Source organism: Bemisia tabaci, chromosome 10 (genome assembly GCF_918797505.1).
Source record: "Bemisia tabaci chromosome 10, PGI_BMITA_v3".
Taxonomy (NCBI): domain Eukaryota; kingdom Metazoa; phylum Arthropoda; class Insecta; order Hemiptera; family Aleyrodidae; genus Bemisia; species Bemisia tabaci.
In genome coordinates, this window is record NC_092802.1 from 22,426,403 (window position 1) to 22,453,199 (window position 26,797).

Consider the following 26,797-nt stretch of genomic DNA (forward strand, 5'->3'; position numbering starts at 1 on the left):
GTGGGATAATGGCGGCTTCTCAAGAAAACCGAGGTAGGCGATCTTTTGCACCAACGAACAGAAAACTGATGGCGAAAAATAACCAATCAGAACCTCCCAAAAAAAAGAATTTGCCCAAAAACGGAACTTCGTGGTTCTGCGCAGATTTACCAGTCAGACACGACATCTCAAGGTGGAAAAAAACTCGCTGAAAGCGAATTTTACAAATCAACACAACTTGACGTAGAGACATGATTGGCTAAAAAATACAACGGTTTTTGATACATCGGAAAATTAACCAAAAATCGGAGACTGGGCGAAACCCTCAAAGTTTTTTTTTTTTTTTTTTTTTTTTTTTTTTTTTTTTTTTATTGAGAGTTTAGTGGCTTCTATTCCTTTCGGAATCTACAGCCATGTATAGGCACTATTTATTGTCCGAAGACATCAGGGAGTTTGGTAGACATCCATGCTCGGGCTTACAAATTTTCACGGATTAAGGCCGAGCGAATTCTGCTTACAGATCCACTCGTCAGTTCCATGAAAATTTGTCGCCACCACCGGGATTCGAACCCCGGACCTATTGACCTAGAGTCAGACGCGCTAACCACTAGGCCAACCTGGCCGGCTAACCTCAAAATTACCGACCTGTCCACAGCCAAAAATGGGCACTCTAATTTGGACCGACTTGAGCAGGAAAACACTTATAGCGCAATGGGCTTCTTGCAAACTTCAGCTAGAGTGATGAATTAAAACTATCCAGAGTAATTTATTATTACTATTTTTACGACCCGTTGTTTGTGAAGCGCGTATTTGACTTAATAAGAGTGGCTCTATAAGAAACAAGTCTTCTTTTTGCTCTAGCTGAAGATATTTATACTGAGAGTTAAGGCGATGAGAAACCACTTCTGATTGTTTCCCGTATTTTAAGCCTCCACAGTGTCACGAACGGGAATAAAGATTACATTTCCACCAATTGCAAAGATTATCCCCGGAGAATTAATCCTCTCTCATCGCCTTCATATTTATATACTAATATATATATGTTATATATATTATTGTATTTTATGTTATTTTTGTCATATTAATATATTAATTTAGAGGCTAGACAAACAGGGTCATGGCCCTAGTCAGAGGGTAGAAAAAGAAGCAAAGATTATAATCTGGAACGGACCGGGGAATTACGGGTTCGGCAAGGACCAAACGGCATGAGAGGAGGTACGGAGAAAGGAATTTGAGAATGGGCCGATCAAAGATTACGAAAAACTTTCAATTTGTGTAATATTTATTCCCATTTCTGACTCCATGAGGGGAGGGGGGTTGTCTTAACTCTCAGTATAAAGGAACTCCATAGGTTAAGTTAGCAACAGGCCCATTTAAAACCAAAATATCTACCACTGATTTCCATACACAGATAGGTGCTTTTATAGACGCGTCATGCGTTCGGTTACTTCCTACGAACTCGGTTCATTTGACGTTACTAACAGGGCAGGGCCATCATTAAAGATTAAAGTAGCGTGTTTAGTGGCTTATTAGATCCGAGACGGATTCGTCTCGTGCTTACAGCCACAATTCCCGTCTCCAATTTCCGTTTCAGAACTTATCCTCAGTCGGGACGCCGCGGCGGGGCGGGAGGGAGTCCTTACTGCGTCGATAGTTTTCTTCCCGGGAAAGCGGCTTCATTATAAAAAAACAAATAGGTCAAGATGTGAACTTTAAAGTGAAACTGAAAGAAGGGCACTCGAGGTGGTTATCGTCAGCGGCGGCGACGCACAATGGATCGAGTCGATAGGCGAAGTCGGACAAAATTTGGAAACTTTAAACGCTTGTTACTCCGTTATTACAGAACTTTGAGGTTCTAAAAGTGGCTCCATTGGTTTTCTCGCGAGATTTTCTTCAAGAGGCACCCCTTAAAGTTTAAAATGTGACGAGACGAAAACCAAAATTTGTGGTTTTAGTCAAACATTTCATGTCCGACCTCTCTAATCGACTCGATCCACTGTGCGGCGGGGTTTCAGCTATGTACGACTCCAGGGTCGTGTGTATTCCCGTTGCCTATCCAATTAAACTACCCCGCGGCACCGCTCAGTGATCGTAATATCAACAGCGACGCACGGTGGATCGAGTCAATCAGAGGGGTTGGACATAAAATTTCTGGGTGAAACTGCACATATTGATGTTTGATTCATCACATTTTAAACTTTAAGGGGTGCTCCTAGAAGAAAATTTCACAATACAGGAAAAAAAACACATTGGATCTAGACAGGGTGGCAAAAGTTCATAAAAAATAAAATCTTGAAATTTCACGTGAAATATTTCATGAAATTTCAGAAATTTATGAAAGATATTGAAAAATACAAGTTTCTTCCATGTTTCGAAGGTTGTAAAAATCGTAATTTTCTTCTATTTTTGGGTAATTGAGTGCGGGTTGCATACTTTGGCCCCTGAGGAATATGAAATATTTTACAGCCTCGTGAAATTTCATGAAATATTTCACTGAAATTTCCGATCTTTAATTTCTTTCTTACGTTTCATGCCACCTTGGATCTAGAGTCTAGGCTCTTAAAAACATCGACAAGAAAAAATACTAATGATTCGATCGGATTTTTGCTTAAATCAAGAACCAAGCCTCTTAATTTGAGCGGATTTCCTTTTGATTTAAGCTTAAATCTGATTGAATCAAGAGTATTTTTTCATGTCAATGTTTTCAAGAGTCTGGACTCTAGATCCAATGTGTTTTTTTCCAGAGTGGGATGCTTCTTGAAGAAAATACTCCATAAAGAAAACCAACACTGGAAAAAAAAACACATTGGATCTGGAGTCCAGACTCTTAAAAACATCGACAAGCGAAACTACTCTTGATGCAACCGGATTTTTGATTGAATCAAAACGAAGTCCGCTTAAATTAAGAGGCTTGGTTCTTGATTGAAGCTAGATTCTGATTGAATCAAGAGTAATTTTTCTTGTCGATGTTTTTAAGAGTCTGGACTCTAGATCCAATGTATTTTTACGATCACGCGACAGGGTTGCGTAACGCTCGAGGGGCGTACCCCCTAATATTACAATAGTTTCGAAAAGGGTGTGCCGAAATACACTGGAAAAAAAAAAAACATTGGATCTGGAGTCCAGACTCTTAAAAACATCGACAAGAAAAAGGACTCTTGATTCAACCATATTTTTGATTGAATCAAAACGAAGTCCGCTTAAATTAAGAGGCTTGGTTCTTGATTGAAGCTAGATTCTGATTGAATCAAGAGTACTGTTTCTTGTCGATGTTTTTAAGAGTCTGGACTCTAGATCCAATGTATTTTTTTCCAGTGAATGGTACCACTTTCAGAATGAAGGAAACCAGTGGAATCACTTTTGGAACCTCAAAGTTTTGTATAAACAGAGTTATGAGCGTTTAAAGTTTCCAAATTTTGTCCGAACTCTCGTATTGAATCGATCTGCATCGTATTGCACTGTGCGACGTTGAAGGCCCCGCGATGAACGGGTCCCGACCACCTGCGTCTCCGAGGGAATTCGAAGGAGGATTATTTTTCTTGTTTACCGATGCTCCCAAGTGAGGCGTTTCATCTGCCGTGCCATGACTTCTTACACAGATGAGACGATCGGATATACACAGATAAAACGACTAATTCCCTAGTCGGAGGGAGTATTGCATCGCTCGGTTGACAAAACAGCGTAACTGCAATTTGGGATGAGCCCAGGAATACATTGAGTTATATTAACGACCGGGTCCATCGCAAAGTCTGCTTATGCTTCTATGTAAGGAGGGTGACGATTAATGATGAAATCAGACTAAATGTGCCTTCGAGCGAGAATGGACCACTAGACAAGGTACGAAGTTAAGCATTCTGATGCATGTTTCTTAACAGGAGCATGCATATGTCGCAGGTAAATAGTCAAATTAGACATTTTGTTAAATGTCGAGGCAAACAGTCAAATGCTCTGACTTACAATTAGACTGAAATTCTGATAGTTTTGCTGACTGTTGATAAAGTCATTCTCTGATCAGGTGGAAAAAATGTATCTGTAAGAATTTGCTTCATACAATGATAAATGCGTTTTTTCTAGTCCCTAATTACACATTTATCTCAAAATATGCAGAATTTTATAAAACAAATAGTTTTTTTACACCTTGGGACAGTTTCAAAAAAGAGCATAATTTTTGAACGGGAAATGCAATGATAGTCTTTGTTTTTATGGATGTTTACTCTCCAAATATTAAAAATTCGAGAGGATTGTGTGAAAACATTTGCTTCATACAATGATAAAGCGTTTTTTCTAGTCCCTAATTACACATTCATCTCAAAATATGCAGCATTTTATATAAAATAAATAGGTTTTTACACTTTGGACAGCTGCAAAAAAAGAGAATAATTTTTGAACGGAAAATGCAATGATAGTCTGTGTTTTTATGGATCTTTACTCTCAAAATATTGGAAATTTGAGAGGTCTTGGTGAAAACATAAACTCTGAAAATTTGAATATTTACCTCGGCATTTGATAAAATGGTGAATTTGACAATTTGCCTGCGAAACACACAGAGACAAGAGACCCTCCACTGGCCTCCTAGCGACGCACAGTGCGGCACCCTTACGGACGATGCGGACAAAAATCGGCAAAAGACACTTAACTTTAAATAATGAAGATAATAGCACCGACAGAGGAAAACCCTTTGGCACTATCAAAGTAAAACACTCGAGGAATAAGAAAATGTTACACCTCAGGTTTTTTTGCGTATTTTTCAAGAAAAGTTCATTCAAAGTTGGCAACCTCGAATTAGCCCTGTGTTAACAATGTAAAAGCAACGTGAAACACCCAAACTTTAACTTCAAATATCTCTGATAGTCGCAAAAAGTCGCAAGATCTTTTTCGTAGAATTGAAGTTGGATATCTGAGGATTAAGGAAATGTCAACCACACAGAGCATTTTGCGTTTCAAGCGAGAAATCTCCATTTGAAGTTGACGTCTTTTTCCCGTGTATTTCTTACGGACCAGTGATTCCCGACCTATTTCCTGCCCACTTTCTACCCACATTTGAGGTAGTTTTGAGCGGAAAATTTGAAAATAAACCATCATAGTGAGTCAGAAATATCTTTAAGATAACAAATTCCGAAAAAAATATTCAGATGTCGAGTTGTGAATTTTTGACTTTTGTCCACAGAGGGCCGCACTGTGCGACGGGTGGAAGCTTTAACTTTCGGGGTTCCAACAATTCCATATGGACAATTACTGGGGAGCAACAGCCATCACCCTAGTTTCGGCTGTTGACTTACCTACATGGTCGATGATGAGCTTCGGATGACGTCAAGTGCCAAACAAGTTTCCCAAACGTCGTCCATTTTCGCTTGTTTGCAAAACGAAACTGACAACAAGTTGTTGAACATCAACCATGTAGGTAAGTCAACAGTAGAGTGCTGAAGTCCCGAAAGTAAAAGCTTCCACAATGGCCAAGATACTAGTGGAGGGTCTCTTGCCTCTGGAAATACAGAAGAACAACTGGTTAACTGACCTGAGAAACATGAATATGACGAGGTAGTTGCCGAAGAGTCCAACGACCATGATGACCGCGTAGAGGCTGGCCAAAATGTAGTGCGACGACCTGTCCGGGGGCGTGAATTGGAGCCAGTGGGGGTTGATGCTCGCGAGGAAGTCCTCGCTGAAATAGCAACAGTTCTTCCACTGCTCGATCGGGTACGCCGACCGGAAAGCGTAGAGGATCCGCTGGTTCCGGGCCTCCTCGTCCTCCGACAAACCGGAAACGTTGCTCAGGAAACCGGAAGTGCCGGAAGTCCGGTTCGCGGCCGGGTGGCAGGTCGCATTGCTGCACTCCGCCGGTTGCCACTCAACCGGTTTCGCGTCGTCCGCGCTTTCTTTCCCTCCCGCGAGTTTCTTGACCCGTCTCCGCGCGCGCTTGTCCGAAACCTCCGAGCGACCGGTTCTCCGTTTCCGCCGGAAATTGTTCCTGCTCTCGAGGAGCTCACTTCCGGTTCTTCGTGAAATCACGGGACTTCCGGTCGAGATCCCACTTCGAGTGAACTGATCTTTATTCGATATGTTGAGTCTTTGAGAGTCGTCGCTGAGGAGTCCTACGCCACCGGAAGTGGTTGCATTCCTTGCTACGATATTCCTTCCGGTAAGGATATCACTAATGGATGAGAAATCTCTTGCTTCTTGATGCGATATCTCTACAATCCCACGTGTGGCCGTTACATTTACGTCCGATATCTCAAGGCTTCGAAATTCATCATTAAGAACGGAATCACTCCTTTGCTGCTTCCCACCGGCGGGAAACCTCTCAGCACTTCCGGTGGAGATTCCGTTAATCACCGATACGTCATTTCCGGTAATGATGACCTTGACCTTGGTGGGTGCCCCTGAAAGTCTTTGAAAGTCGTCTTTATGGGTGAATTCGCCCTGACGAAAGCCTTGATGACCGGAAGTGGTTTGGTTGGTAGAGCTTCCACTTCCGGTGTAAATTTTACTTCCAGCAGAGATAATTTTTATAAGTTCGGTGATGTTGACCCAGGTAGGCGATCGATCACCCCGGAAAATCTCTCCGGCTGGGACTGCTGGTTTGCATTTTGTTAGCTTCGCGGTGGAGTCGCAGTCGACTGGTGACGTCACGTGGTGCGAGTTGTTCATTTCCGGTTCCGCGGTGACTCCCGTGAGCTCGATTTTCAGGTACCTCGGCTTAGCTGAACACATTAGGCTCAGGAGCAGCATAGTGATGTAAAACATTATTTTCGGGACTTGGTGATATGCCACATGTCATTTTCTTCGCCTTTTCGGGGAACCGACTCGCCAGAATTTTGCGCTCAGCAGTACTGATCTGTAACAAACGGAAAAAGCACATTTCAATGAGTTTTCAAGTGAGGCACCAGTGGCGCAATAAGGAATTCTTTACGGGGCGGGGGATATACAGGGGGGATTCTCGCATAATATAAATGTACTCAATTTAAACATTTAGGTTTCATTTAGTATGTACTATAGGCCTTCGGGCTATCTCCTGTCACAGATAGTTCCACCCTGTAAATCACAATAAAACAATTACGTCCAAAAAAAAAAAAAAAACGGGACCGTAACTTTACATTATTTTGTGTGCGTCCCTGATAATATTTTGTCTGCCTTCCAAGAGTCAAAAAAAGAGGCAATTAACGAGGCTAAAGGGAGGGGGGTCTTCAGACCCCCTTGTCTACGCCACTGTAAGGCACCATGAAAAAATGGAGGCGTAACACTTCTTCTGACTTCAAGGGAGGAAACCGCATTTTACAGTGACACATAACTTTTTATGATCTTCAATGATCATTGAATATTGTCAAATATCATTTATTATGATTCAATATATAATTGAAAGGAACATCAAGGAACTTTTTGGGTAAGCGTTTGACTTGATATGCACGCTTCTCATCAGACTTTGGATCATACTCATAGTCTCTCCTTAAACAACTCCTTTCTCTTGGGAACGCCCCACGTGGTATTGTAACTAAGAGAGGCTTTGAGAAGTCCTCAACATAACTGATGTGGATCTATAGAAATTTGGCAACGCCGGATTTCCACCAATTAAATCTAGGCTAAATAATCGATCATTGTAGGAGCTCCTGGCCCCTCCAAGAATCGATACATTTCCATTAGTTTAAATGGAAAAAGTAAAATTTTGCCAATTTGCTGGATCCACCAATGGACGAGGCCACGGTCTGATTTGCCACCGCAAAAATTACGAAATGCATGAGGGAAAATTCTAGGATCATTGCAAATTTTAAGGATGTTCCGTTCCTACCTTAATCTTTCCGGAATCTCTGATATTTTTTCGTACTTATTTTGTAATTTTCTTTGCAGTAAATCACTTTAATCTTTCGTTAGAATCTATTTCTATACTTATTTTCTTGAGATACACCCCATGTTTGGAAAAATTGTTCTTTTAATAACATGCTATGATGACAATATGAGCCGTATGGGGTCTTTCAGGAAAAGACGTGTCTAAAGAGCGACTATATAAATATGACCCGACGTGGTTAAATCTTAATTTCGAACTAGCCGCACCAACCTCTATTGATTCAATACGACTTCTGTCAGATTTGCGATAAAAGTTATGACCTTCCTGAATATAATTTGAATTACACGCGGGAACGTAGACAACCTGGATATTCCAATCACGATTATAGTCGATACATGGTCGCTCGAGGTTGAGAGATCAAGTTACTCTCTCAGAACAAACACCACTGCAAACCTTCTCTCCTTGCTGAACTTTGCTTTTGATTTTGTTGCCTTCCCCGAGGGGGAGAGGGGGGGGGGGGTCATGTTGACACTGGTGCGATAAATTTGCAGGTGGAAATATGGGTAGAAGATCTGCTTTGATCCCTTCAGCGCTCGGCGCCTTTCAACGCGGAGCAGTGCATAATCGTCTCAGTTTTGATTTCAGTGGCGTGGCGTGCTTTGCAATATATCGATTGGTCTGCCGTTTAAACCCATGGAAAAGGATCGATAAACAGGGTGTTCGCAACGAACACCTTCATAATCGATTCTTTACCATAGCTTCAAATGGGGAAATATCGATGATCGATCGTTCACGCCACGCCACTGTTTGATTTACTACTTTTGGCCCGGGTAGCCATTAACAATTTTGATGGTGACGTTGCGGAGGTTTTAGCTATTCAGAACGAGCTCACTCATCAACAGGAACGGTTTAAATTAACGTAAATTTAGCTTATTCTGATGAAGGATTGCTCCCTGGGTCTTAAAGGTATGATCGATGTTCCATCGATGCTTTGGGTACAAAATAACGTATCTGATACTGAAAATATCAGGCTAGTTTGGCTTAGTCCGGAATGGAATCTGGATACGAAATTTTTCTCACAGTTACGAGTGTATCAAACCGGATAGGTTGACCTAATAGTCAGCGCGTCTGACTCAAGTTCAATAGATTCTGGGCTCAAATCCAGTCAGTAGCGCCCGGCGAAACTATCTAATAAAACTGACAGGTGAATCTACAAAAAGTAATTTCCGTCCTTAATTTCTAAGAATTTGAAAGCATAGAACATGGATCTGTAATCTGTAACCCTCTGACCTCAGTTTCATTGAAGACTGAGGAATATTTATAGGAATTAAAACATTAAACAACTTACAGGAAAGAAAAAGTTGAAGAACAAATTTGTATGGAGTAAAAAGTCATTATCGGTAAAACGTCCACACTGGTAATGGGTATGGTTCATCTTTACTTGGTGCACGAAAGTTACGTCAGATATATGGTTCTTTTCTTTTCAGGGAAACCGCGAAAGATGAAATAAAATCCGATGAAACTGGTCAATGAAAAATGTTCTCAGTTTTTCGATGGTATTTTTTTCTAAGACCAACCGGCACTTTAAAAGGAAAATATTACTAGAAGTACGTCGAAAATTTCTCCGCGGTCCATTTTTTTCAACAGACTAAAATGATGATGAATTTAGATCGGAGGTTACACATTATTTGAGTATTCGTATGAAAAATTAGACTATATTGTGTGATATTCTCTCATTTGCAGTTACAAAAATTTTAATTATCCAAGTGCTAATTATTAAAAATTAGTTTTTATTACTCCTGCCTTCTAGTACAGACTTTTTCCGGTGATCTTCAGATCATCTAAACTAAAATTGATTTTTAAAAAGGGCCCCATTCATTCAATTAAAAACAATGGCAATTATTTTATTCTGTGGAACATACAATGAGTCGTCATTGTGTTTAGTGAAGGGGAAGTAATGCAATCTGGTGCTCAGGCGCTAACGCCTGTCAAAGCCACCTGGGTGTCTACTATAACAGGGTAGCCAAAAATCAGTACTTTTACAGTATTTTTTCAGTAAATTTCCAAGAAACACGGAACCGCCTCAACAGAAAAATTCAGTACGTTTTCAGTGCTACCGATTGACGAAAGTCGAGAAATTTTGAAAATTTGAATTTCTCGCTCGAATTACGACAGATATGACAAAAAATGAAAAAAAAATTCGGACCTTCTTGCGGAATTCCAACACTTTTTCAGTACTAAATGTATTTCCGGACTATCCGAAAATTCCGGACTTGTAGACACCCTGGCCACGGACACGGCTGACTCAGCGCCTGGATGCAACTAAACGTGCTTAACGGATGTCCGTGTTGCATACACAAATATTGAAGGCGCTTTAAGGTTTCTAGTGTGCACCGTGCACTTAACTGTGAAGCGCAACAGCTCAGCACGTCTTATAGTAGGGCGGATAAGGGGAAAAAGTTCCCAGAATCGTGCATTTCTGGAAGAAAGCATGAAACTTTCAGGATATCATCTTTACCTATAGAAGGTTCAATTTCGCAAGTGAGCCCAAAATTCTGAGGCCATGGGGGCCGGGGGGGCAGGGGGCCCTGATTTCGCTATGTTTTGCCGAATTTTCGCGTTGGATCACCGTGAGAACGCCGTTAACAATGTAAAATGTGATCAAAACCTGTGTAAACGTCATTGATAGGTTCTCTCAAACAGTATTCTAAAATGCTAGCACTGTCCGATCCCGGAGCACCCCTCAAAATGCCTAAAATTCAAAATGGCGCCCATAATAAGGCCTCCGGAATATCGGTATTTTCACTTGTGCATATCCTGTCATGTGAGGTATCGTTTTCCATGTAATTTTGGTCGCAGATTTCATATTTGAAGTCAAAACAACCCCCCGGTCAAAATTGGTGCCCCCAATCCAAGATGGCGTCCAGATTTGAAAGGCAGGAGGGTGCATTTTTTAAATTTTTACGCGATAAGGCAAGTGATATGTCATTTCCTATGTAATTTTGGTCGTAGATTTCATTACTGAAGTCAAAACAGTCCTCCGGTCAAAATTGGTGCCTCAAATCCAAGATGGTGGCCAAATTTGAAAGGCAGGAGGGTGCATTTTTTCAAATTTTTACGTGATAAGGCAAGTGATATGTCATTTCCTATGTAATTTTGGTCGTACATTTCATTACTGAAGTCAAAACAGTCCTCCGGTCAAAATTGGTGCCTCTAATCCAAGATGGTGGCCAAATTTTAAAGGCAGGAGGGTGCATTTTTTCAAATTTTTACGTGATAAGGCAAGTGATATGTCATTTCCTATGTAATTTTGGTCGTACATTTCATTATTGAAGTCAAAAAAGCCCCCCGGTCAAAATTTGTGCCCAAAGGCTAAGATGTCGGCCAAATTTGAAAGGCAGGAGTGCGAATTTTTAGGAGAAAAATAATCACGTGAGATGACAAGAGAGGTAGGTATCAATTCATACGCATTTTTAGTCAACAAAACGAATCTAAATGAAATGTAGAAAAAATATTTTATCACATTTGATACGAGATAATTAAGAGGGTGATCAGTTTGACCGTCCACGGTAGGAATGATGTTAACAGGAGCATCTATAATGAGCTATTTTATTCATTTTTAAGCCCATATAATTTCTCAATAAAGATAAGGACATTTAACGCGACGCACCTGCCATACCCTCTCCAGTCAGTATAGGAGAAAATCCTAATCAACACATGCTGATTCACATTCCCAGTGAGGCTCTTCAGGATCTTCCTCCTACGGTTCTGTAAGTTTTTTCAGTTGGAGTCTTAAGAACTTCTGCATGAGTCTAAGAACGAAAATATGATTTTCTTGGTGGTACAGCATGGTGTCACTCCCTTTCTTACAATTACACCGGATAATTTTAAGCGGGGATTCCGGAAGCTGGAGGCAAGTCACTTAAAATAGGATGAAGCTCCTTGTTTTTATTCATCCATCCCCAAAGACAAGCATCCAGATCACTTCATCCCATCCACAGTTGAGTATAAAAGTAGCTCCTAAATTAATGTTGCTTACTTCATTGCTGATGATATCGAGGGTAATTTCTCTAATTGAATGAAGACTTTGAAAGCTGGAAAATTTTCCTTCGATATATGATGACGGAGGTCTTCGAAAGTCACATTTTTTTGGCTACTATTGAGGAGTAATATTTCGACGGTGAAACAGCAAAAGTGCGTATTTTGGTTGCAGGATTTCAAAATATTCGCTCCTATTTTATTTTTTGAAAGGGGACCAAACCAACATCATGGCTTGACATTTTTACAGAATATTCCTCACATAGAGAGTGAAAACAAGCAAAGTTTTCAAGAAATGACTCCAGTATTTTTTAATGAAGGAACGGAAGTATGACAAGAAGTCTGCAACACCGCAACCCGAAATAGTATTTAAGCAGTTTCACCATCGATTTACTCTTTTCCAGCTCTTTATATCCGTTCATGGTTTTGATTAGGTTCCAAGAACCTTTCTTTAGATTCTTGCAGGTAAGGATCACATAAAAGCGGACAGAATAAAGTTGCTGTTCCTATTTTATGGATGTGAGGGGTTGAATGGCAACCAGTAAACGCATGCAAGAACAGCTATCGTCTCGGATTTTGCGCGTTTAACATCACTTTGAAAACGCAAAGAAACATTGGTGTCTGCTCATCAATTTGATGGAACATAGGTTTGTGCAATGGATTCGTAAGTATGCCTATGCTTCGATCGCACTCGATGGAGTAGAGACCCACCAACTGAAACCGACTGAAAGTTTTCTAAATTATTTTCGGTACTTATTAATTGCTCATCCCCTGAGTCTAGGGCATCTGAAATTGAGTTCAGAGTTTTTGTGCAGTCACCAGCAAGACACCTCACTATTAGTGGCTCATCATTTTTCACTTGTCAGCCATGATGGCAATCATCTTGATTATCTCGTTTCATTTTTGTGTAAAATATTTTTTTTACATTTCATTTAGATTCGTTTTGTTGACTAAAAATGCGTATGAATTGATACCTACCTCTCTTGTCATCTCACGTGATTATTTTTCTCCTAAAAATTCGCACTCCTGCCTTTCAAATTTGGCCGACATCTTAGCCTTCGGGCACAAATTTTGACCGGGGGACTTTTTTGACTTCAATAATGAAATGTACGACCAAAATTACATAGGAAATGACATATCACTTGCCTTATCACGTAAAAATTTGAAAAAATGCACCCTCCTGCCTTTAAAATTTGGCCACCATCTTGGATTTGAGGCACCAATTTTGACCGGAGGACTGTTTTGACTTCAGTAATGAAATCTACGACCAAAATTACATAGGAAATGACATATCACTTGCCTTATCGCGTAAAAATTTAAAAAATGCACCCTCCTGCCTTTCAAATCTGGACGCCATCTTGGATTGGGGGCACCAATTTTGACCGGGGGGTTGTTTTGACTTCAAATATGAAATCTGCGACCAAAATTACATGGAAAACGATACCTCACATGACAGGATATGCACAAGTGAAAATACCGATATTCCGGAGGCCTTATTATGGGCGCCATTTTGAATTTTAGGCATTTTGAGGGGTGCTCCGGGATCGGACAGTGCTAGCATTTTAGGATACTGTTTGAGAGAACCTATCAATGACGTTTACACAGGTTTTGATCACATTTTACATTGTTAACGGCGTTCTCACGATGATCCAACGCGAAAATTCGGCAAAACATAGCGAAATCAGGGCCCCCTGCCCCCCCGGCCCCCATGGCCTCAGAATTTTGGGCTCACTTGCGAAATTAAACCTTCTATAGGTAAAGATGATATCCTGAAAGTTTCATGCTTTCTTCCAGAAATGCACGATTGTTATGCTTATCCGCCCTACTATTACCACGGTTGATTATCCCGTAGTTTTGAAACGAGCAGATTCTTCACTGATCGTTTCCGCGATTGTTTCTTCGATTCTTGCTTCGTTCCTCTTTGTTAGATTATCTTCTTCTTTGTTTGTGAAGACTTTTTCATTACTGCACCTCCGTAACTGCATATTGCTTTCATTAGTCTCCATCGGATCAAATTTACATTTCGAGGAAAAGAATCGGCTAATTGCGTCGAGACCCTGGGTTTATGACGTATTGGATTTTACTTAATATTTTTGTTTGGAAATTCATAACGCTAAATATTTGTAGCCCATAGCGACGCAACACGCTTCGCGTCACCGTAGGCCAGCGTTCCCACCTCTCTCTTTACGTGTGCTCCACCCCCGCCCTCGCTGATACCAGCCTCTGTCGCCCTACTTCTTCCCTCTCCCTTAAATATTACATTCACCCTCTCCGCTGCCGTTTCAAAGCACCGTTCTCTTGTTTGTTTCTTGTTTACAAACGTCTCATCACCTTCCTTCCGCCGGAGTGTTCCGCGTACCTTGCCCTCTTGTTTCCCTCTCGCCTTGATCAAAGGATTCTGATGAAATCATAGTTTAATAATTCACCCACTCATTTTTCCTCTGCATTCTTCCAGTTTCTCGTGGTTTAGCACCATGCCAGGTTTGCACTTTTTTCCACGGAAAAAAAAGCACGATGTTGTTGGATGATATGGACATTTCCGATTAATTGTGGTAGTACCCCACTAAATTATAGTAGCACCTCAATTAATCATGGTAGTACCCCAATAAACTAGGTAACGAGCCCAAATTTTGCGGTACTACCCTAACTTGCGTTACGGTACTGATACAATTAATTAGAGATGTCCAAATAATCATCCAATAAATTGGAGTAGTATACCACAATTTTAGGGGATAACCCCTGACACTTTTTTTCCCGTGTCATTTAATCTGTACTCTTATGTGTTATTCAAAGAGTGATGGACCTTTAGGGAGGGTAACATTTAAAGCACCATAAAATATACTATCTTATTAGATGGGTCTGTTGCTGGCAAGAGGTACACTGTACAGCCAACTGAAAACACTTTCTGAAAGTAAAGAGGTTGTTCCAAAAACGCCGATTTTGGCCCCCCCCTGGATTTGGCCCAAACTTTGCTCAGATGTTGTACTAAGTGTCCCCGATGCTTGGGCAAAATTTCAGCCCCCTCGGATAATTAGGGGGGAGGGGGCAGGGGGGCAAAGTTGCAATTTTTTTAAAACTTTAAAAATCGATATCTCGCGAACGGTTTGAGTGTAAGTGTTGCGGTTTGCGCTAAAAAACGTCAAAAAATATTCTCTACAAGAATATTAATGCTGTTTGCAAGGTTGCGTAATTTATCGCGGTCATAAATCGATTTTTTCGATTTTGAAGGTTCGACTTTTTTTCGTTTTTCGTCTCTCCTCTCTTTGGAATCGTTGCTACGTGAATAAAAACCTGTTGAGGTGATTCTCCATGAAATTCTGCATCTACCACACTTTGTTTGATCTTGGGGAAACGATTCGTTCGTGAGTTATAGCGATTTTTCTGCGCGTTATCGGTTACGCGCGGGCGGCTTATCGGCGGCGCTCCATCCCGCGCGGGCAAGGCAGAGGTTGTTTCACCGCTAGGGCCTTATATTCATGCTGTAGGCTGTAATTATCGATATTTTCTCCTCCCCCCACCCTTCCCCTGCAATAAATATTTGTTTAATACTTCGTTATACAGGGTATCCCAGACCACCCGTAACAGGTCTTTTTCTCGGTTGGTTTAGGTAGTACGAAGTGGGGGGCCGCGGGATTGAATAGGGAATTGACCCCAAGGAATCCGAATTTCACGGTCCCGAAACCCCCCATGCCCCCCTTGGGAGGTAAAGAGGGGGTCACGATCCCCAAAGTCGGGAGACATTGTGCCTCCCCCTTTTACCCCCCGAGGGTGGCTAGGGGGGCATCGGGACCGTGAAATTCGGATTCCTTGGGGTCAATTCCCTATTCAATCCCGCGGCCCCCCACTTCGTACTACCTAAACCAACCGAGAAAAAGACCTGTTACGGGTGGTCTGGGATACCCTGTATAACGAAGTATTAAACAAATATTTATTGCAGGGGAAGGGTGGGGGGAGGAGAAAATATCGATAATTACAGCCTACAGCATGAATATAAGGCCCTAGCGGTGAAACAACCTCTGCCTTGCCCGCGCGGGATGGAGCGCCGCCGATAAGCCGCCCGCGCGTAACCGATAACGCGCAGAAAAATCGCTATAACTCACGAACGAATCGTTTCCCCAAGATCAAACAAAAGTGGTAGATGCAGAATTTCATGAAGAATCACCTCAACAGGTTTTTATTCACGTAGCAACGATTCAAAAGAGAGGAGAGACGAAAAACGAAAAAAAGTCGAACCTTCAAAATCGAAAAAATCGATTTATGACCGCGATAAATTACGCAACCTTGCAAACAGCATTAATATTCTTGTAGAGAATATTTTTTGACGTTTTTTAGCGCAAACCGCAACACTTACACTAAAACCGTTCGCGAGATATCGATTTTTAAAGTTTTAAAAAAATTGCAACTTTGCCCCCCTGCCCCCTCCCCCCTAATTATCCGAGGGGGCTGAAATTTTGCCCAAGCATCGGGGACACTTAGTACAACATCTGAGCAAAGTTTGGGCCAAATCCAGGGGGGGGCCAAAATCGGCGTTTTTGGAACAACCTCTTTGCTTAAATATCACGTTGAATGCATAAAAAAAGTCTGAAATCCACTCCTTAGCACGCAATCTGCGTATTCCGTAACAAGCGTTTTCAAATAAACCGCGTTTACGGACTACCGCGATCTTATTGTGTCGTAGTATCTTTATTTATTTTGCGAGAAAAGCTCTGTACTCTCAAAGGATGCCTGTCATTCTTGATACGTTGGAGCGCCTTCAATTTCGTATGATGCTGCACAAAATCTCAGTTCCGAAATAGTTGCTTGAAGTGCCGTGGCACGCTGCCCCGTGGCGGCGGGCGAGTGTGACCAGCGCGACACGCGCATTGGGGCCTACAAACCTAACAGGGATACTTCACGCATTGCGCACTGCGTGATGTATCCCTGTTAGGTTTGTAGGCGCCAGTGCGTGACACGGGCTACAGCACAACGCTCCGACCCGTGTTCGGATCTAATATTTAGACTCGCAAAGTCAGCGTTTTTCAACTCATGATTTTGCGATGTTTGCACACTCTGCATGAATTATTCTCATCTAAATCGATGAGAGGGGGGGGATATGTATTAAAGGATAACATACTGTGTGTTTTGTAAATATTTAGATGATTCCGTGTCAAATTTAATAATACCTACAACACTTTAGATTATTATTTTATATTTTGTGCTTTTACTGGGCTGCAGCGTGGTGTGCGCGCAACCAAACGCTCGAAATAGGACGTATTTGACTCTAATCGATCTACGTACAAACGGGTTAAAACCAAAGATTGCGTTCTTCTTTTTTGTCTTTGATTCATTTTTGTATTTATGTACTTCCTTTCAACACAACTACGGCTTGTTGAGGTTAATATCGATGCTGTCGCTTCGAAAATTTTAAGGATAAAAATAAAATTAAATATTCACCAATGACAATTTAAAATGATGAATCTAAAGGAGAAAGTAACATTTCATTTACAAAATGAGTTATCATAACAACACCTCCTTCTATCTCAATTTACTCATTTCAATATTGTCATTATAATTTTACACACGGACTATAAAACATGACGCTTGGACCAAGTCACTGATGCCAATTTTACACAAGGACTTAAACCACTGGGCAAAACAGGAGCGCGGACAAAAAACCGTTGACAAAATGTCCTGAAACCATTTTAGGCCTCCACAGTGTCACAAACGGGAATAAAGATTACATGTTCATCAATTGCAAAGATTGTAATCTGGAATGGACCAAGGAATTACGGGTTCGACAAGGAACAAACGGGATGAGAGAAGGAACGGAGAAAGGAATTTGAGAATGAGCCGATCAAAGATTACGAAAAACGTTCAATTTGTGTAATCTGTAGTGACTCCATGAGGGGGAGTTGTCTTAACTCTCAGTATAAAGGGACTCTAGCTGTACCTCCTGCGTGCAAGGGACTCATCGTTAAGCAAAATACGTTTCACATGATTCTAATCAGACCAGAGTTGACTTTGGAAGTGAGAGAAACTAGTTCAATATTAATCAATATGACCATATCGAAATAAAACTATGACGCTCGGAAAATAAATAGTCTGCACGGAAAAAAAAAGAATTGCTGATTCAACAATTCATTGCTAAAAACAGCGAGTGCAATGTTTCAACGCAGATTTTACAACAAAAAAATGCTACTGTAACCACCCCCGTGGTTAAATTAGTTTACAATGTGATTAAAGTAGCATTTTTTATTGTAAAATCTGCGTTGAAACATTGCACTCACTGTTTTTAGCAATGAATTGTTGAATCAGCAATTCTTTTTTTTCCGTGTGGTTTCACAAAAATCTCCCGCGACCTTTGATATGCAACACTGATAAAACTTTCGAGGTGAATCAGTCAGCCTGAGTCGACTGGAAAATGTATTCTGTGTAAAACACACTGAAATTAGTTGACAGGTTGTCTTCGGTTTTTCTTGCCAGGCGGAAAATTTCAAGTGACGAACACAAGAAATGCAATTCAATGAGCATTTTTGGTAAATCCATTGCGTTTTACTTGCACTTTATTACTTCAAAACAAGCGCGTTTTGGGGCTTGATCTCCCGACTTTTTCCAGGGTTGCAATTTTTCATGAAAAATAAAATCTTGAAATTTCATGTGAAATATTTCACGGAATTGCAGAAACACATGAAAAATATTGACTGACAGGTGCTTTTCAAAATTGAATGCAAAATTAAAGGAAAGGCGACTAGTTGTCGCTTTTTGGTGCTTTATAGTGCGTGTGATATACCCAGCCTCTGAAAATACGTTTAATACATTTTATATTTTTCACAACTTTGTGAAATTCCGAGAAATATTTCGGGGGAATTTTCAATATTTCACATTTTTCACTTCACCCGTGCAACCCTGACCCTTGCCACGAGACTTTGACAGGATAGCGTCACATAGATGGTTTCAAGGATGGATCGTTGATGATTAACCGATGACGTCATCCTCATCAGTGATGCAATTGATGAATTTAACGGCGACGAATATTGAATGACTAGTGAAAAAAGAAACCTGTCGGTTGCCGGAAAAATCATCACAAAAATGTTATTCATAACTCTTCAAAGGGAAAGAGAGACGTGGTGCCTTGCCCGTAGACGAATATAATTACGTCATAAATGGAATAAAACTTTTTTGGAGGCTTAACAGGAGATATTTTCGTTCCCACGTGCTTTTTCTACAGCCTCGGAATAAAGCTTACGAATGCTCGTGAACACTTTTTTTCGGCGACTCTTTGTTTTATTTTCAGAATTCATCCACCCGCTCACTTTCAGGTTCAATGGCTCACGTTTTAAGACTCCAATCTTCAAGTGCCTACATAAGTATCATTCATAGGTGGAAAAAAAGGAAGTACCCGTCCCAAAACTGCAAAATTCATTTATTTTATGATTATTTGTTATTTCTACAATTTTGGAGCTGATTTTGATCACTCACTGGAAAAAAAGTCGCTTGGATCTAAAGTCCAGATATAATAGCATGGTAAAATGATTGAAAAAAATCGAGCTAAAAGCCAAAAATAAATTAAACAAATAATACTTCAAACTACATGGAGATGATAAATAATAAAAAACTTGTTTTGTTAATGTTTTGTTTTCTTTCTTCTAAGTTTTTCATTATTTCTCTTCTCTATGTAGTTTGAAATATTATTGAAAAAGAGGTGTGTGAAAAAACGGCCAAAAATGCCTCAAGGCATTTTCGAATTTTGATCACTTGGGGTGATATAGTAGCTTTCGAGACACCCAAAACCGGTCGCCGTTTTGCTTAGAAGTGCCGGGTTGCGACGTTGCCATTTTTTAAAGTGGAAACCTTTAAAAATTCATATCTCCGCCGCATCTGAACCGATTTCAATGAACTTTTTTTTAAAATGTTCCTCTTAAATAGAGCTTTCTAGTGATGTGTAGTTTCTTGGGGTGTACTCGGCTTTAAGTGGCACTTACGCGGTTTTAGCAGTTTTCGATAGACACAAAAATTTAGTTTTTATTTTACCACGATCGTGGAATCGACGGAATCTAAACAAAAACCAGTCTAAATGAAAGTTCAGATTCTCACCTTTCTAACGAGCACAAGATCATCCCGGGGAAACGTTTAGTTTCCGAGATATGACCGCTCGAAGTTGGTCACATGCGCTTTTGCGCAATGTGAATGCGTGTTATCACTAAGTCATTCGCGAACTAGGGGTCCCTTACGTTCAATTTACGTTGAAATAATTACACAGAGCAGTAAGGTGTACAACACGAGCCGTATTTTCACCTTCGGCTGCCGATGTGCGACGTTGCCATTTTTTGAAGTGAAAACTTTTAAATCACCTTCGGCTGCCGATGTGCGACGTTGCCATTTTTTGAAGTGAAAACTTTTAAAGATGCATAACTCCGCTGCATTTCAACCGATTTCAATGAACTTTTTTTTAAAATGTTCCTCTTAAATAGAGCTATCTAGTGGCATTTAGGTTTCTGGATTTTATTTACCTTAGGGAGGCACTTGGGTCGTTTATATGGTTCTTTGCAGAGATTTTTCATACAAAAAATAGTGTTGCTACTTATATTTTTTTTTTCTCGGCGGATTGTGGGAGGGTTTAAAATGGCAAAATTTTAAAGAAAGAACTTCTAAAAAAAGGGATTCTTTTAATCACTATTCTTACGTGTACAAATATTAAAAGCGACTCTCTCATTGTACAGGAGAAGGTGGTTTTGCTAATTTACCAAGATTTTTACATTATACTTTAAGCGATGGTGATCTTCCGATCTAGTTTGAATGTTAAAAAAATCGGGGGAAATACAGACCCCCTCCTGAAAAAAAAAAAAAAAAAAAAAAAAAAAAAATAGCAACACTATTTTTTGTATGAAAAATCTCTGCAAAGAACCATATAAACGACCTAAGTGCCTCCCTAAGGTAAATAAAATCCAGAATCCTAAATGCCATTAGATAGCTCTATTTAAGAGGAACATTTTAAAAAAAAGTTCATTGAAATCGGTTGAAATGCAGCGGAATTATGCATCTTTAAAAGTTTTCACTTCAAAAAATGGCAACGTCGCACATCGGCAGCCGAAGGTGAAAATACGGCTCGTGTTGTACACCTTACTGCTCTGTGTAATTATTTCAACGTAAATTGAACGTAAGGGACCCCTAGTTCGCGAATGACTTAGTGATAACACGCATTCACATTGCGCAAAAGCGCATGTGACCAACTTCGAGCGGTCATATCTCGGAAACTAAACGTTTCCCCGGGATGATCTTGTGCTCGTTAGAAAGGTGAGAATCTGAACTTTCATTTAGACTGGTTTTTGTTTAGATTCCGTCGATTCCACGATCGTGGTAAAATAAAAACTAAATTTTTGTGTCTATCAAAAACTGCTAAAACCGCGTAAGTGCCACTTAAAGCCGAGTACACCCCAAGAAACTACACATCACTAGAAAGCTCTATTTAAGAGGAACATTTCAAAAAAAAGTTCATTGAAATCGGTTCAGATGCGGCGGAGATATGAATTTTTAAAGGTTTCCACTTTAAAAAATGGCAACGTCGCAACCCGGCACTTCTAAGCAAAACGGCGACCGGTTTTGGGTGTCTCGAAAGCTACTATATCACCCCAAGTGATCAAAATTCGAAAATGCCTTGAGGCATTTTTGGCCGTTTTTTCACACACCTCTTTATACATGAAAAATTATTGCAATAGTTTGAAAAATTAGATGAGAAATAATAAAAAAACTTGTTTTGTTAATGTTTTGTTTTGTTTTTTGTAAGTTTTTTTATTATTCCTCATATCTATGTAGTTTGAAATATTATTCGTTTAATTTATTTTTGGCTTGTAGCTCAATTATTTTTTCAATAATTTAACTATATTCTATGAAAACCAGCCAAATTGGCACTAAAATGTACTCTTAATAACATTAATAGGAAAAAAAATCTTGATTCAATCCAATTCTTCCCTGATTCGAAGAGCCGAGCCGCTTAATTTAGGCAGATTTCCTTTTGATTCAAGCAAAAAGTCCGATTGAATAATGAGTTTTTTTTCTTGTCAATGTTTTTAAGAGTCTGGACTCTAGATCGAAGCTTCATTTTTTCCCAGTGGTTCATATTTTATGCAATCTTCCAATCCGTGCAAAAAGGTTTGACCCTACCAGATTGCCCTATGGTGACCTCGGTACAGCTTCCAGAAGCTGTTTACTTAAATTTAGAAACTGCTACTAATATCAATTAATGTCATAATTGTCAAGGACCATCATCTCCTCTTCTCTTTTCACTCGCCAGAAAGAGGGGGTAGATTGGATTCTGAAACTCTTCGTAAACGGTGGATATACACAATCTTGTTGACATCTCCTTCCCGTCTTGCACACGCACTTAGTCCTTACTTCACTCTCTCTATCTCTAAATTTTCTAAATTTCTCTAAATTTCATAATCTCTATTTCTCTCTCTTTCAAAATTCATATCTCTAAATTTTCCTCGCGGTTGAGCACGCTTTCCCATTAATTTAATCTTTTCCTCTCTTTCATTCCACTGATTATGGTGCGATCTCTTCTTCATTGCTGTTCTCATTATTTTTCTTTAAGTTTGTTAATGCATATGCTGAAGCCATCTATGGTCACTTCATCGTTTTCTTCACGAAAGAACGTAGCTACATTTCAATGTTGCCAAATTTCCTCTCGAAAATTACATTTTTACCCAGAGAATCTTAAGCGATTCTGACTAAAAATTTCACTGAATCTTTTTTTGACCTTCGGCAGAAATCAGACAAATTTTGACAAAAATTGCTCGGGTACATTCTTGTTAAAAATTAATTCTTTGGAGTAAATTTTCCAACTTTGGAATGGAGTTATGTTCTTTCGTCTAGGAAACGACAACTTGTGCGTAGATTAGAGTGACTAACTTGCACATAACAGATATAAATAAATCAATGCACTAATTGGAAACGAAACCGCAAAAAAATTATGATGAGTGAACAAATCAAATCTGCAATAAGCTCTTCAATACGCATTCGTTAAGTCCCTATCACGCATTTCCATTCGTCATTATTGGCATACAGTGAAACGAGCTAACATACAGAAGGTTGGGCATGAGTTTTTTGGGCTTAAATTTCAAATTTTGATAATTATTTTTTCACAATTCTATTTTTAAGGGGTGTTTCTGGAGGGAAATTCTACGAACAACCCAATAGATCAACTTTTGAACTTTTTAGGTTCATATTTTTGTGAAAATAAGCTTTCGAAGTTCCAAGCTTTTGTCCGTCTTTTCCTACTGACTCGGGCCACTGTGCGGCAATTTGGTTTGCGCGAGAAAAATTAAGAGAGGTCCAAAGAAAAGATGCTGTTTGGGGAACGATCATAAAAAGTAGGGCCCTACGCGCCTCAGAAATTATTTTTATTGGACGAGGGACCTACATTTTGACTCAAAGAATTCCCTCCCGAAATTACCAGAGTTATCTTAAAGTACTTTTTTTTTTTTTTTTTTTTTTTTTTTTTTTTCTTTTTTTTTTAGCTACTACCGTGCTAAGGAAGAACGCCGTATGAACCTCGGAGATATGCCACATTTCCCTTGATAAAATATGTATTTTTGAGGACATTTATGCATATTTTTTTCCTTTAAATTTTCAGATATTTTAGATTAAATTGCGTACAAAATTATCTGAGTTTTTTGGAAAATAATATTCGCGATTTCCCAGTAGATTCGGTTTTTATCGGAGGAAACTTGGCAACGTCTGAAGGCTCGTACGGCGTTCTTCCTTAGTGCGGCAGAGTAGCTTGCGGATCCATCGATTTAGGCATCACCGCACGCACGATTCGAAAGCATTGGCGTGCCGTGAATTGCGATATATCGATTGTTTTGCCATTTAAACCTATGGTAAAGAATCGATTATTAAGGTGTCCGCTGCGAACACCCTATTTATCGATCCTTTTCCATAGGTTTAAATGACATAACAATCGATACATCGCAAAGCACGCCACGGCTCTGTTCGAAAGAAGAGCAAGTCACGAGCGATTCTTTTGTTGGCGGGTCACAACTCACATCACGGTGTCCGCGGAAGGAAGAGAGTCGTGAGAAAAAAGTTTTCGCCGGGTCCGGAAGTTACAGGCATGGATACTCCAAACCATCGCCCGATTTTTTATTCCTCTCGCCATTACTGTTAGCTCCGCTGGAAATTGGTTTTCGCCTGAATAGAAGTTAACGAAGAAAAACAGTCCGCGAACCACACACGATCAGGACAAATTTCTTTCAAGCGTCTCGGGAACTTTAGGAAAACACTGAGGTGTACCTTGCCGTGCTGAGGAAAAACGCCGTATGAGCCTATTGACGTTGTCAGATTGCCTTCACTATAAATAGAATTTAATGGAAACATTTTGAATTTTTTTCCCCCAATTTTTCAGATAATTTTGTTTGCAACTTGAACATACAGATCCGAAACTTTCTCGGAAAAATATGCATAATTTTCCTCAATAATACATGTTTTACCCGGAAGAATTTGGCAATTCTCGAGTGTTCATACGGCGTTCTTCCTTAGCACGACAGTACCGGGACATTGACCTCCTTCCGAGGCTATATATAGACAGTGCGGCGATTCCTCATAGTTGGCGACTATCAGGAACCGCAGGAATCTAATTAATTGAATCAAATGTTTGGAAAATGCTTGAAGCAATAACAATTTCCTGATCTATGACCGATTTCCATGATATTTTCCTAATTGGACCGAGTTTAACAGAAAGGAACCAAGCCACATCAGCGATTGCCAAGTTTAACTGGGCAATTATATTTTTTACGAGAGAACGGTTGTTCGGATTCCTTTGAACATTTTAAGGAATTTGTTTCGCACCACGGAGAATTTTCACTGAAATTTGCACGAAAATCCACACAACCGTTTTCATGTAAAAAATTAAATTGCCCAATTAAATTTGGCAATAGCTGATGTGGCTTGGTTCCTTTCTGTTTAACGCGGTCCAATTGTTCCTGATCACATCAAATTTTCTGATATTTTCCGGTTTTTATGGACGGTAGACAAGTAGACAGTAGACACCCTGTGAGCATCGAAGGACGGTCTCCATTAGTACAAATCGTCTTTTTGCACATAATGGTCCCATTGCGCATACGCGGTTTCACGGTAGTCCGACGATAGTTGATCCATAACAAGACGAGGTAAGAATCGATAAATGTTATATGAGCGAACAACCGCGTTCATCGACCCACCTTGTTAGCGTAAATTGATTGACGTCCGTTTTCATAAGCTGTCTTTCGGTGCCTCAGGAAACAACCATCATTGTTTTCGTGTGTGAGCTGATGATTAGTATCAGACGTGGGTCAAAATAATCACAGCTTGGAGGGTGGCCAGTGACGTAATAGTTAGCAAAGAAAGGGGGAAAATTAAGGAAATGAAAAGCTTATTTTTTCAGGGCTACTTTTGAAAGGAGTCAATATTTACTCCTACAACTCTAAAACGCTTACATAACTTATTTTTAGAGGTTTTCAATTAGATCGGATTACAGTCGTTTAATGGAACATAAAAATGTAATTTTTATTGACGTTTAAAAGTTAATGTATTTTTTCTCTATTGTTTATTGATATTCTCTACAGATTTAGAATTTTAATCATTGTCTATAAATTAAAGCACAGTGGTAAAATTAGACGACCGAGTAGTGTGATGCATCTATACAATAATTGTAAAAGTTAAAGTAAATCAATTTTAAGATGTTAAATAAAATCATATTTTAAGTATGAAAAAACGTTGCCTAAATTTCTCTCCTGTTTCATATTTTTACGAGAAAGCTAGGCATCACAACGCATCAAAATTTCGTAAGAATTTACCTTACATTATGAACAATATACTTACAAACTTATAAATCAGGCTAATTATTAATGAGGCTGTTCATTTTTCTTAAATAAATAAATAACATGAGAGACAATTTGGTAACAACTGATCTTGTCAGGCTGATTTCGATTAAATTCATCCGAATTGTGAGTGTTCAGCAGCCAGAATCGCCTTCAAGAAGAAAGAAGGGTTCCGTTCGTTATACCACTCCAAGTAAATTAAATATAAGTGGAAAATCCTAATTTTTTTTCTTTTTTTAAAAATTATCGTAAGCTAGTGTTTGCTTGGTCCCTACCAATCAGAAGAAGAATCATTGTAAATCATGAAAAGGAGCCCCTTAAAATGTCTATATAAATCAATTTAAAACACAGAAAGTCACTGGACGCACATTAATTGACATCGGCACTAATGGAATATTCTGCAAACCAAATAACGAGCAGACCTCTTCTCTTCGTAAAAAGTTAGCTCCTCTTTGCTAAATACAGTCATTCGTTAGCAGTAACTCTCTCTTCATAAATAACTTTTAATTTAATCTCTCGCGGAGACTAAGCGCTCGTATTATCGCTCTCGAAACCATAAATAACGAATGAAAAACCTTCTGTCAATACGTTAAATGAACGTTGTAAAACGTATTAATAAATAAATTTCCTCCTCGACCCCCAAGCATTTTTAAAGACCTCTCGCAGTTTGAAGTTTTGATCAATTTTGAAGTCCGATCGTTTGTTTGGAAGTTGCCCGAGTGTTATTCTTAGTAGGGGAAGTTTAAAGAGATACTGCCATTCTTTGAGTTCGAATCGAACGTGTTTCGGGAAGTTCTCGAGGACGTATGTGGAAAGTTCACAGGTTGCGCTGAAAGTCACTTGACGGCTAAATTGTTTATTTTGAGACTTGATTTAGATAAGCTTTATTTTAAATTTCTTTTTCTGTGCCTCCTTATAAAAACTTCATAATACCTAAGGAACGGTGCCTGTTACGGCCTTCCTTACACTAAAATTCAAACTGCGTCAGAAAATTCTTCGTAGTATTTTATTTTTTAAAGTTGTTAGGTATTGTAAGATTTTGGCTCAATTTTGAAGTCAAATTGCATGCTTTGTAGCATTCTGTGTCAATAGTTGAGTCTCTCTTTCTTTGCCGGAATATATCTTAAAATATATTGGATACCATCCTGGAAAAGGCGTTGTCAGT

The 26,797-nt window shown here is 39.6% G+C and overlaps 1 protein-coding gene across 2 annotated transcripts in view; it reads right to left on the reverse strand.

Moving 5' to 3' along the window:
• Nucleotides 1-26,797, reverse strand: part of LOC109042342 (uncharacterized) — a 196,816-nt gene that overhangs the window by 82,199 nt on the left and 87,820 nt on the right. For both annotated transcript variants that reach the window (XM_072304903.1, XM_072304904.1), the window contains exon 2: nucleotides 5,495-6,814. In XM_072304903.1, the coding sequence (XP_072161004.1) occupies nucleotides 5,495-6,723 (1,229 nt within the window). In that variant the 5' untranslated portion in view covers nucleotides 6,724-6,814. The remainder of the gene's footprint in view (nucleotides 1-5,494; nucleotides 6,815-26,797) is intronic.